At 43.7% G+C, this 12,585-nt stretch overlaps 2 protein-coding genes across 4 annotated transcripts in view; one reads left to right on the top strand and one right to left on the bottom strand.

Annotated features, from left to right (window-relative positions):
* Positions 1 to 3,090: 3,090 nt before the first annotated feature.
* LOC134640581 (alpha-(1,3)-fucosyltransferase 4-like) lies at positions 3,091 to 4,334 on the bottom strand. The gene has a single exon (XM_063492492.1). The coding sequence runs from the start codon at positions 4,332 to 4,334 to the stop codon at positions 3,162 to 3,164; it is 1,173 nt and encodes a 390-aa protein (XP_063348562.1). The 3' UTR covers positions 3,091 to 3,161.
* A 7,231-nt stretch (positions 4,335 to 11,565) lies between these two features.
* cux1b (cut-like homeobox 1b) overlaps positions 11,566 to 12,585 on the top strand; it is a 62,627-nt gene continuing 61,607 nt past the window's right edge. Inside the window, exon 1 of one of the 3 annotated variants that reach the window (XM_063493764.1) lies at positions 11,566 to 11,767. In XM_063493764.1, the coding sequence (XP_063349834.1) occupies positions 11,705 to 11,767 (63 nt within the window). In that variant the 5' untranslated portion in view covers positions 11,566 to 11,704. The remainder of the gene's footprint in view (positions 11,768 to 12,585) is intronic. The other 2 variants (XM_063493766.1, XM_063493768.1) reach the window with 2 other exon arrangements.

Below are 12,585 nucleotides of genomic sequence, written 5' to 3'. Positions count from 1 at the left end.
AGGGACTGTTCATTTCAAAGATGTCCATGCACACTGCACTGACTCACCTTGAGATGATACTTTTTGTGTCACCCTGCTAAAACATAATGTTTTGATGCTAACAAATCTGGACTTTGCAGCACACACCAGAATCATTTCTGTGTGTGCTTTCAGGTAACTATTTTTTAACCCATAAAAAACATTAAGGATACTTTTAAAATCAACCTAGTCTGTGATCTTTAAATATGAATGACTATGACTATGTTTCACTTTAAATATTAATCTCAGACTAGCTTTAAGTTATTATTATATGTGGGAGAAATAAATTCTTCGGTTTGTAACCACTTTGTGGGCATGTGGTTCACAAATATAGAACATCTAAATGCAAATATAAACACATTTTGAAAACACAAATCAATTTTTAAAAAGAGGTGATAAAATTTGATGTTTTTATTTTAATTCAAGCGGATCAACAGTTAATAACAGACATTTTTTTAACATAAAACTCACATTTTCATCTACCGTCTGCTTTTCAAGAAATTGTTTAAAAATAGAGCCAAAGAAGAAGCTCTTTGGCATCTCTTATGTATGATATTGACTAAGCTCTGGTCCATATTTGTGAAAGCCTACTAGCAGAGGATGCAAACTGCCAGAAGAGGCAGTTCAGCTTCACAGAGCAAAAGGGAGTGAGCCCTATTAGCATGCACGCGCACACACACACACACACACACACACACACACACACAAACACACACACACAAACAAACACACACACACTGGCATCTGTATTCTAACCTCATTGAACTCCTGGATCTGTTTCTACTCAGAACTCGAGTCTCCTTCTTTTTAAGCCTCTTGTGGGTGCCTGTAACACATGCCCACTGAGATACCAGATCTGCTGTGGTTCAGTTAAGTGAAAACAGCTGGGGTGGCAACCTGTGTCAGTCAGCATAAACATCACAGAGACTGGAGATCGTTTAGAAACGATCACGCAGTTGATTGTATTTCTGCATATTTTTTTTCTTGATTTGCAAGATTTAATGCTTAACGAGAAGCATCGTGACAGTCATATTGATTACTGTGTAAACACTATCACAAATTTTAATTAAACGAGCATGAGACACATAAATAAAAGTTGCTAAGCATCACAGTGTTTGCAAGGAAATATGTATAATAAGCATGTCAGATATCCTGTTCAGGGTGTTACCGCTGTGTGGCTCCTTTTGTAGTCTTCTCAGTGATCAGATGTGCTTTTTAATGCACATTAAGAGAAGTCTGCTTTCTGTGTGTCCATATGTCAGCTGTCTAGCACCTGTTCTGTCCACAGTGGAGAGGTATAGATTAATGGATCTATATTTGAAAGCAAAGATGGTAACCAGTACTCACAGTAACCAGATATGCATCGCATGAATGGGATTAAGACAGGGATAAGGGCTCTGGCTGTTCTGGCCATCTGAAACCATTATTGCTGATAGACGTGAGTGGTTTCACCAGCTGTTGAGGCATCAGCTCATTATGGGGAACAACATTATTTGCCGCCTGTAGGAAATGTCTCATTTGACAGTGCGAAGTGTTAATTCTGTGCCACGGCCCCAACGCAGAGGTGTAAATTTAAATGATCTGCATCACATCATCAGCAGTCCTATCAAGTGACTGCTGATGCACATGTGTTCACCTCCTCCCTTCTTTTTCTTCTTGTTTTCTGCATTACTGCCACAGCCGAAGCCACAACAATATATAACAGATAGTAAAAAATATCAGCAAAATGAGCGTGCGTGTGTGCTTATTATGCAATCTTAAATGAAAAATGCAAAACCCCAGCGCCTCAGGTTTGAACAGTATTAGGTTTGGGGTCTAATGACACCTTTAAAAATGACTCCGTTAGAGCAGGAACAGCGCTGCAATAAAGCGATCAGTGATGTGCAGACACAAAGAGCAGGCTCTGGGTGCTGTAGTGGGGACATGTGGCCTTCTGTCTTAGTCACCTCGAGGAAGTTGCAGGTAAACATGTGAGCCCCTTCTCGGAAAGCTTATTTCCTGCACCAGCATATTTGTTTGTTCCTCCTCATATTTTCTTTTCCCATCTCACTATCAGGTAAAAGCTGCTTCACAGAGGTGTGAAACCTAACAAAATATGTATTATAACCCAAATACGGTTTGTCACTTCTATCATTTGTCTTTAAGATAGATTGCTGCAGACAATCAATGCTGCTTCAGATCAAAGTCAACGGTAAGGAGTTACCTGAATCGGTAACGGCTGTCAGACGTGTTCAGTACCTGAGCAGGTTGGGCTTGTTTGAGTATGAAGCAGCCCTGCCAGATTCACTTCCACCTTGGCTGATTGACTGCGTAATGTTATTATTGCGTGTTATTTTTGTTTCATATGATATTAACTCATATGCTTAGCAGGCACTCAGATATTTTTAATATATAGTCACAGTCGCACATGAACATTTGGTCACTTTTTTCAAAAAAAATTAAAATAAAGCAGCAAAGTCAAATTAATTTTACACTGTGGGCCACATACAACCTGATTTAAACTTAAGTGAGCCAGAACAGTGAAACTACATGGTGAGTATGTAAAATTACATAAAAGTTTCTGGTTGTTCATTGCACTGACTCTCCTGTAATTACAAAATATAACATTTTTAGGAATTCACATTTTTTAAAACGTGCTTTAACAATTGGAAAAGCTGTAAAACGTATGAAAATGCAATTATAAGTTCAAAACCTATGCACTCCTTCACATTTTCTAAAGGTGACCAGATGACCGTATTGGAGTCTTTGCCGGCCGATTCTGGCCCCCAGGGCCTATGTTTGACACCGCTGGTCTAAATCACAGATGTTGTGTTGTTAAGCCCTGTTGCAGAAGGTTAACTGTACTCCAACTGTTTTATCAGAAGGATTCTTACTGGCTAGATGGGAGTCAATTAAAATAAATAAATTAAGATAAAAAAAATAACTTCTAGAAGGATTCACTCAGATAAGATCAATGATCATAAATGTATTTAAGTTATTACATTATTTAATTAAATCACATAAATTAAATATACTCTTTCACTGATGATAAAAAGATTTGATTTGTAAACTCTGGAAGCAGCATGTGGTTAGTGAGTCTTTCCCCTCTCACAGTCTTATCTCTCATTCATTTCAAACAGGTGCTGGAGGTGTGATGCATGTTTTCACGAGTGGAACCAACGTGTCAGGCCTCTGACCACATTAGTCCTGCCTCTGGTCTTCCTCACCGCCCTGCAGGCCGTGCAGTAGTGCTCGTTGAAGAAGGTCGGCTGGCGTACGCCGTAGCTCCTCCTCCAGTCCAGGTGCCGTCTCATCTGAGCCGGGCTCCGCCTCAGCATCAGCAGGTATTGGGCCAGCTCTTCCACTGAGGGGAAGTCGTCCACGTGGATGAAGGCCTCGGGGGGCAGGAAACGCTCATAGTTCTGCCTGGATGGACCCAGCACCACGGGGACGGCACCGGCCAGCACGGCGTTCCACAGCTTCTCCGTGATGTAGTCGGTGTGCTGGGAGTTCTCCAGCGCCAGGTAGAACAGGTACCGCTTGACGAGCGGCACCACGCTGCCTGTCGGTAACGGCGAGCCCGCGCGCCCGAACACATCGATCTGGATGTATTGGCGCAGCTGGTGGTAGAAGGTCACGCGCGCCTGGGACTCCGACCAGTTGCTGATTACCCAGGCCACGAAGCGTGACCGCAGGAGTTTGGAGCTGTAAGATCCGCGAAGCGGCTGCGCAAAGCTCTTCTGGAGAGCCCTCTCTGTGCGCGCGCGGGGGACCAGATACCCATAGGGTAGGAAAATGTCCGAGTCTGTCCGGTAGCTCATCGTGAGGTTGAAAACACCCCCTAAAAGCCAGAGTCCACGCGTGTGCGTGGGAGACTCGAAGTTCATCCATATCCACTTTTGCGCAGGTGGCCGCGGTTCTGGTGGGAGATCGGCGTAGCCAGTGGCAATCTCCCGGTGGTGAATTATCACGGCGTCAGCCTGTGGGTACCTGAGCGCGTCGTCCGTGAGCGTGCAGCCGTCTATCTGAAACAGCTCGAGGCAGTCCGGAAGTTCTCGATACTGACCGAATGGATGCGTCCATATCAGCAGCGTCACCGGGCTGTTCTCCCCAGGGAGAGAAACCAGCGGGTCAGGCGCTAATGCATCCGGCAGGTAGAGCAGGCAGACTCCCACGAGTAACAGGAAAACCACGGTGGCCACGCACACAGAGGAGCAGACCCCTGTGAAAACACGCACGCAGCGGTTTTTCCGCGGGAATAACCCTGAGCGCCCGTCTGCTCCGTGAGCTGCGATTGAGGGGCGGCCCTCTGATCTCCAGAGATCCCCAATTCCCATCGACGCCCTTCACCCTGCGGCTTCCCCCAAAGCTGCTGAAATATCAGTTTGCGTCTTTGAGATATCCGCACAGCCATTTGAGGCTTTTCGGGGAAAGTAGGTTAAACACCGGAGTCCATTACAGTCGTGCTGTCACACCCAGCGTGCTCTACTTTTAAAGTCCTTGTAGTTTCAGGTGCGACAAAGAGAGCAAGGTACAGTTTAACAGCCAATAAAGCTTATGGCGTTCCACAGCTCCTAAACACTCCTTCCTCTATTGTTGCCTCATTGTTGTCTCACCTGTCCGACTCGTCGAGAAACTTCAAACTACCGTCATGGCTCATGTAAAGTAAAAGTAAAAGTTTGTCCCTGTGCTGTAGGATATACTTGACGTGGCAGCGTAGGTCCGGGTTCCAGTTACAGCTGAATGGGGCCTTTGTGAGGCCTGTTGACTGTCGGAGGACTTTTCGGGCACTTTTAGCGTGGGTAAACATCTTGACCCAGGGCGCGGTGATCCGCTCATAAAACAAGCAAATGTTTTTTTAATTAGAAGGCCCTTTAGAAATCGGCTCGTGAGTCAGTTTGCGAGTATAATGCAAACAAGGTAAGACTGAGGTTTAAATCGAGTGTGCAGAAAGTGTAACACTGAACACTATTGCATGGCTCTAACCCCTGAACTACTGTTTATGATTATTAAGTCGTGTAAACAATCCCTCGCATTTTAAAGGATGACAGACGGAAGCTCTTGTCAGCAGCAGTTCTTTGGCCCCTGAAAACTTGACACGGCCTCTTGTGAGACGCTACACCTGTCACTGACCACTTGGTGTCTCCCTACACAAGCGCAAAGCTTGCCCGTGCGCCGTCCTGTGCCGTTTGTTCGGTGTGCAGTGACATTAGGGATCTTCCTCAAAACGTGCATGTCTAATTTCGCCAATGAATAAACATCCCAGCTGCAAATTAGTCATGCAGCAGCGGTGCTTTGAAAAGGTTTGTCTTGAATGTTTTATTTATTAGATATAACCCAACATTGCAACACCCCCTAACTACGATGTGACTCACTGTTTTCATTTGGTGATTTCAAATAAAAAACAAACAAAAAACAGTTGTTAACACAATGGCGCATTACTCTCCCTGTAAAAGGATCAACTGTCCAGGCTGTTGTCATCATATGAATCCATTCTGATCAAAACTCATGAAAAAATGATGAGGCAGCAGGGATGGAAACCGTGCACTGTGTGTTGTGTCTGAGCTCTGGTGGGCAGGAAAAACACGCCGTGACTGGGACGATGTTATTCCTCCCCACAGACACAGAGTATGTCATGAAGTCTGAAAGTGAGCGGAAAAAAATGGCAGACAAGGAGGAGTGGGAGGAGATGAAGCAAGAAGCATGTGTGTCTCCGCTGGGTCCTCCTCCTTCCTGTTACATCCATTCACTTTTCTTCACCGTGGAAGAAATGTGTGCATGTGCATGCACGACTAGTTATCCCCATAAGAGGTTTTGTATTCTCTGTGCATTATTTATTCTCCCTTTCATCTGAACATTTCTATTTTCAGCCAATCATTTAATGTCCTGCCTGGGGTTATCTTGTGTTGGGAAGAAATCTACCCAGACATAAGTTATGTAGACGAGTAGTGAGGTTTAACATTATAAACATGTGTGCTTCTTCTCCAAAATAGCAGAGGCTCTTGAGTGCAGGAAATGACACATAGGGATGAGTTTGTTTTTTCCTTTATTAGTTCAGTTTTATTTATTTTAAGCCTTTTATGCAGCACAAAGCCATGCAAATGTGTCTGCAAATGTACTATAATTAAAGTCGAGCTGATTGGTGATATGGTGACATTTTGCACAGCTCAGATTACAGCCACGATGATACACACAAAGCCTGGCATTTATGTTTGTGTCATCTCGCCTGCTGGAAGAGAACTTATGTGACATCGTGCTCTTTCACTTGTTGTTGCAGACCTTGAATCTCTCTGGAGAGATCGATATTGCGTCTTTCTCGGTTCAAACATCTCTCCAACAACAGACTTGTGGGCACATGTATGCAATCTAGATAAAAGGACAAAAAAACACACACAAACACAAAACAGACAGAAGAGCTCTTCATGTCACTCTGTTTTGACCTGGGAAGCCATCAAACTGGATGTTTTGCAGACCCTTCCAGTTGTTTGCTACGATTTCCAGACTGCTGTTTACTGCTACCTTCCTGTCTCTCAAAAGCAATACCGCTGTGTATCTGTATGTGTTTTTGTGGATGTGTGAATCATGCCAGCACACAGAGAAGCATTCAGTTTTTGATGGGACCTCCAGGTCTTCACTCATCTTCCCTATTGATTTTCTCTTGCTCTCCTTTTCGCACTCCCAGGGGATTGGATGTCTCAATTGGTCCCGCCGGGGCGAAGAGAGCGTGAGCGATAAAGAAACAGATAGAAGATGAGGGGAAGAGAAAAGTGAGAGGAGAAAAATGAAGGGGAGAACACAAACAAGGAGAAGAAGAGCCAGGAGGGGCCTGCGGTCGCCACGATCGCTGAGGCCCTCGCTGACCCCTGACCTTGATCATGACCTCAGAGGTTGCACTGGAGGTCAGAGGTTGTGTGAAAGTGCCACTGCGGCGATTCACTCCACTGCTGGGTGATGATGATCTTATGCAGCCTCCCCAGCCTGTCTGACATGATCAGTGTTGCACTCTGCCTGCGGCTCCCAAGGGCCACACATCCATCTCTAACCCGGCCACACAAGGCCCGCTAAAAGCACCTTACAGGCAGAGTCAATGAGCAGGAGGAAAAGGGACACAAACAGAGAAAAGTGGGAAAGCTAAAGGACAGAAAGGCTGCTTTTAGCCCGTGGCTCTGGCTCTAGTTGTATAATGGCAGCGACACAGAATCTGTGCCTATTTCTATATATTTAAGCTTTAACCAGAAGTACTGATGAGGCTTTTTAGACGTTAAATTTCCAAATCACAACATGTTCCTCCTGTTGTTCGTGTCATGAGCAATTTGAGCTGTTTTTCCTCCCCTCTAATTTTAACCACAGAGTAATAAAAAGGCAAGTTAGAAAAGGAGAAAAAAACCCACCCAACTCGTGTCATTCATGGCAAACATGCATGAACCTCTGTAGCAGGAACACGATCATTTGTAGGTAGTTTGATAACTCTGACTGTTACTTGTTCCGACTTACACTGTGCACCCCCTGCTGCTTCAAAGTAATCCAGAGCCAAGTGAAGCTTCAGTCAAATCCTCATGGAGATGATGTGTGTTGAAATGCGGAGTTTGAGAAGAGCGCAGCACAAAATCAACTGACTGGTAATGTTCACGGCTTGTAGACTTGTGCGGCGCACTCTGTAGAAAGATCTTTTTTTTCTTTTAAAGCCAAATTACATTAGCACATTACACCTTGACAACAATTTGGCATCAACACTTGGAACAATTCATGTAAATAAAAAGCGTAAGATCTCTGTTATGTTCGGATAAGTGACCATTAGCCACAGCAACATTTAATGGTCTCGCTGATAAGAAAACGCTTTTTATGTGCTTAGATAAGAGTCTAGTCATGGGTTATTGTTAATTATTTTATGGTCTATCCTATTTATACAACTGTCCCTTATTTGTGATGATTGATTTTGAAAAGAAGATTTTAAAAATCTTTCACTGTTTCAGAGTTTTGAATGATTTATTTTTTTTGCCTTATGTCTGCCACAGTGTTTCTTTTTTCTTGTGCTGAACATGGAATGCATCACGGATAAACAAAGGCACTCCAATCACAATATCTGACTAATTTAGTCCTCCCGTGCAAAGCAAAACATTTGCAATAATAAATGAGGCTATCTAAAAGAAAAACCCTGAATAAATGAGTGGAGAGACACAGCCAGTGCAGATGTTTCCACACAGGTGCACTGCATGGTACAATTAAGCAATTAACATCCACTCATGCTCCGTGGCATGTAGATAAATGCTGAGCAGGCCCAGTGGATTCTCATTTTCTATCACAATGGAAGGAGGAAAAGATCCCTTTGAAAGAAGGGGCAGAAGCTTCAGTCACAACGCTCAACTGTTATTTGATTCATTGACTTAAAGCGCATCTGCATTTAGATCTACTGGAAATCATGGTGGATGGTACACAACTGATGACCGTGACGCTCCTTCAAACATTACAGAAGAGCAATCTTAAAGACAGATGTTGTATGAAGGGGAGAAGTTTGCTTTCTGCCACTCAAGCCTTTAGAAGTCAGGTGACAAACTATAGTGTAAAGCAGTCCACAAAGGGGGGAGGTCAAGCTAGGTGTCTGGGTCAAAACAGAAGACTTTCACTCTGTCCAACTAGGATCCTTTTTTAGATCTGACTTATTATTGTTATTATATTTATCTATATTTTACAGGTTGGTTAGAGTAAAACACTCTGAATCTGGGTTAAACTCCTCACAACATTAACCAAGTATAAATTGACTCCTGTACACCAGCAGTGGCTCTTTTGTACTTCTGGGGGAATTTTTCTGGGACGATTTGGATCGTTTTTCGCTGTTAAAAGAAGAGTCAGTGCGAATCAATAAAAACTCACTCTGGTTGTTCGCCTTTTCAGATGTGTGGTCTCTTCCCGAATGCCCTCATGCACGGGGCATGAGGGCTCACAAAACAGGTTGATGAGTGTGAAAATGATGTGAATAATTCAATGTTTGACCTTCGCAGTCACCAGATCTCAACCCGGTGGAACACCTGCAGGAGCTTTTGCACTGGTGTGTTAAACGGCTCTCCCCACCACCACTATCATCAAAACACCAAATGAGGGAATCCGTTTTGGATGAATGGTGTTCATCCCTCCAGTTGATTCCCAGAGACTCGGAAACATTGTGACCCAGCACCTTACTAAGTTTGGTTGTTATTTCTTTAATTTGTCCCCTGCATGTGCATTTCCCATGTTTTTTATCGATCAGCACACGTAACTTTTCCTTTCTGTTTTACTCCTCACACTAATGCCAGCCGCGTAAAAGCCACGCATCATTTTCCTTTCAGTGTTTTCTTTGTGAGATGGGAAGAGATAACTATACAAATACAGCATAATGGACACATTGCAAAGCAACTAAGCTGGTACGGATTATGTCAGACCTGTATTTCTGGTTTGGCTTAATGATAGGTAGCATCATAAGTCAGGGAGGCCAGAACAAGGAGACACTGATTAACAAAGGGAAAGGAATGAGAGGATTAAACACAGGATTTATCCGTTCATATGCAGTTTTGTCTTAAAAATAAACACATCTAAACAGCATTCATTGTTTCCTTTTGTAGATCAATTGCTAATAGTATTTAAAAATGACTAGTGAGCAATTTAATGTGAATCACACTTCTATTATGTCCTAGTGATTAAATTAAAGCAGATGTATCCATTTCTTCGTGTGACTGATTCCTAACTGCAATTCGGTCCATTTTTTATTAAAAGCATGTGACTGGGTGTGATTAGCAAACTGAAGCCAGCCTTTAATTCACTGTATTATGTCTATAAATGAAGTATAAAATAAGGCAAAGCTATTAAGGCTACATATCAGCTGAGCACTGAGCACCATTCATACTCTTGGGAGGAGGGAGACACAAACAGCTTCAAATCAAATCAACTAATGGCCTGAAAGTTGAGCGAATTCAAAGCACAAAAATGCCCACCTTTGTATTCACAAAAATGCAGTGAAAGAGGCGTTATTATCTATGGCAAATTCTCATGTTATTTTTAGTCAAAGCAATTAGAGTGCAATGGCTGTAAAGAAATGAAAATGATTGAGGGTGGGGGTGGGGGCTGGGGGGGTAAAGCTATGAAATATTTTTGTTAAATGCTCCAAGCGTTCAAGGAAAAAAAAAAAAACAACAAAACCCTCCAAAGTGTGAATGCAGGCGTGGATTTTCCACACTGCCAGGCCTCAAAACACACTCAACAAGTCAAATTTGGGAAGCCACAAAGTGCTAAAAATGAAAACAATGTGCAGAGCAGATGTGTCACCCTGATAAACCTGAGCAGCTCGGCTCTGGTTTGGTGTGCAGAGCCTGAAGCCGAGGCGTGATGCGTTTTAAGGTGAACGAGGCGGTGCAGTTTGACACAGGAATTTAGGGCACCCCATACATACAGTGTAATTAGAAATTCTTTGCATATCCCTCTGAGGCACGGCCACGCACCGAGAGGGTCAGAGGACATGGTCAGCAGGAGTGACGCGTCAGGAGCAGCCTGGGTTCAGTGCATTGCTCAAGGTCGCATCAACAAACGATATACATGCACAGTGACACTGTGACCACTGGGCTGAATGCTGCAGCGCTGACTTCACTGGATTAACAGCACAACAAGCTTATTTGATTAACTAATCTGATTAATATCTGTGCCGCTGAAGAATTCCTTAAACTTAAGGCTCATGTCCTTAATCAAATTATTGCAAACTGAGAAAACTAAACTAAAAGAAATAACCTGCTCAAAAGCCGGAGGCCACTTCATCTTTTTACCAGTTCTTTACTATTTGTACACTAGATCCAATCTTTTCATAACAAAAACAAAACATTTGCAACAGATCATTTAACTGAGATAATTGTGGCCATATATTTAGAGTTACATCCCCCCCCTGCCCCCACCCACTCTATCTATGTTTAGTAACCCTAATGAATTAAATTATGCTTAAATTCACGGTGAGCCATATTTTTGCAGCTGACTTTGGCACATGTTAACTTTTCTAGTACTGCGAAACACAGGTTGTGTGCTACTTGAATAATGAAAGTTTTATTTTTTTGATGTAAAAAAAAATGCATAAACTACCACTGAAAAGAAGTTGATTTTTTTTCTAATGCTGGCTGAATTTGCTGGCACACTGACTGTAGGTGTAAAAAAAATGAAGATAAAAATGGTTTAACTGTGGTTTGAAATGATCTCCCAGCACAGTCAGTCAGTAGGAACAACACTGGTCCTGGCTGCTTCCCCCGGTGGGATATATTTATTTATTTATTTATCTTAGATATGGCTTCCAAGTAGCCTCCTGGCATTATTTTTGTATGATCTTTGCTCTCCGTAACACTCACACACACACACGCACACACACACTGATTAAAAACAAGCTACAGCACGAACCACGGGCTCATCTGGCGCTGAACAACTTCGCCTATTTCAGCGCGATAAAATTAGGAGTAATTTAATGCCGATTCGCTTGTTTACCTGTAATATCTCAATGTTGATAAAATGCTATTTAAGCAATTATAATGGCGTTATTAAGGTGACACTCCTGGAAGGTGACTCCGCTCCGTGAGCCAGCTGCTGCAGGGGCGGGTAGCGGATGTGATCCGGTCCGGGTGTTCCGGCCGCCCGGTCCTCTCCACTGAACTCCAACCCCCGCGCTCTCTATCAGCATCTCATTCCTGTCTCAATATGTCTCAAGATGGCGGCCAATGCAGGATCGATGTTTCAATATTGGAAGCGCTTTGACTTACAACAACTACAGGTCAGTTCAGCCTCTGTTTAAATCGCCTCCGCTTCTTTTCGTTTCGGCCCCCTCGCCTCTTTCGGCGGCCGGGTTTCGGGTCTTTTTCCGCGACCGCCTCGGAGGTGTTTCGGAAGAGAATTCAAGACCTCTTCCTCACATTGATGAAAGTGGCTCTCTCGCTGATCAGAAATTGATCCTCTTTGTTCAATTCAACATCGATCGGACACTGCAACTGGGCAAGCCGGGGCGACGCCGCGGGGATGCGCCGAAATAAAAGCCAAACGGCGGCGCTTTAGCGGAAAGCTCACGGCTGGCTATCTTTATTGCGTGTTCTTCAACTTTTACCGGAGCCAGTAGCCGTAGTTAGCCCGACGCTTTAGCCGTTGTAAGGTTGGATAATTTCGGAGGGGGGAAAAATAAGTGCGACTTATTATACGGTGGCGCTGTGGTGACACCAACCGTTGAGACGGGCAGCACAGACACACAACAGTGTTTTTAGTTGTGTTTTCCTCCCTCTGCTTTTAACTGTCATATCGGTAAGTTTAGTTGAAAGCGGACGGGAACATTAGCAACCTTATCGGCTAACGGCTGTGAAACAGTTTATGTTAAAGTCGTGTCAGAGATTATGCTTGATGAACTCGGCCGTCTTTTTTTTTTCTCGGTTTCCCCTGACGGCAATTACACACACAGTGAGGTTTTCACAGACGTTGCCACGTCTGTGGGAAGTGGACAGGACGGGACAGTGTTTGTTGACGCGACGCAATTAAAAACACGAACGTTGGAAATGTGATAGATCATGACCTTGTGATTATGATCAACTCCCAGAAATGTCCCAG

This window comes from Pelmatolapia mariae, linkage group LG14, assembly GCF_036321145.2.
Source record: "Pelmatolapia mariae isolate MD_Pm_ZW linkage group LG14, Pm_UMD_F_2, whole genome shotgun sequence".
NCBI classification, from domain to species: Eukaryota; Metazoa; Chordata; class Actinopteri; order Cichliformes; family Cichlidae; genus Pelmatolapia; species Pelmatolapia mariae.
This window is presented reverse-complemented; position numbering and strand designations above follow the sequence as displayed.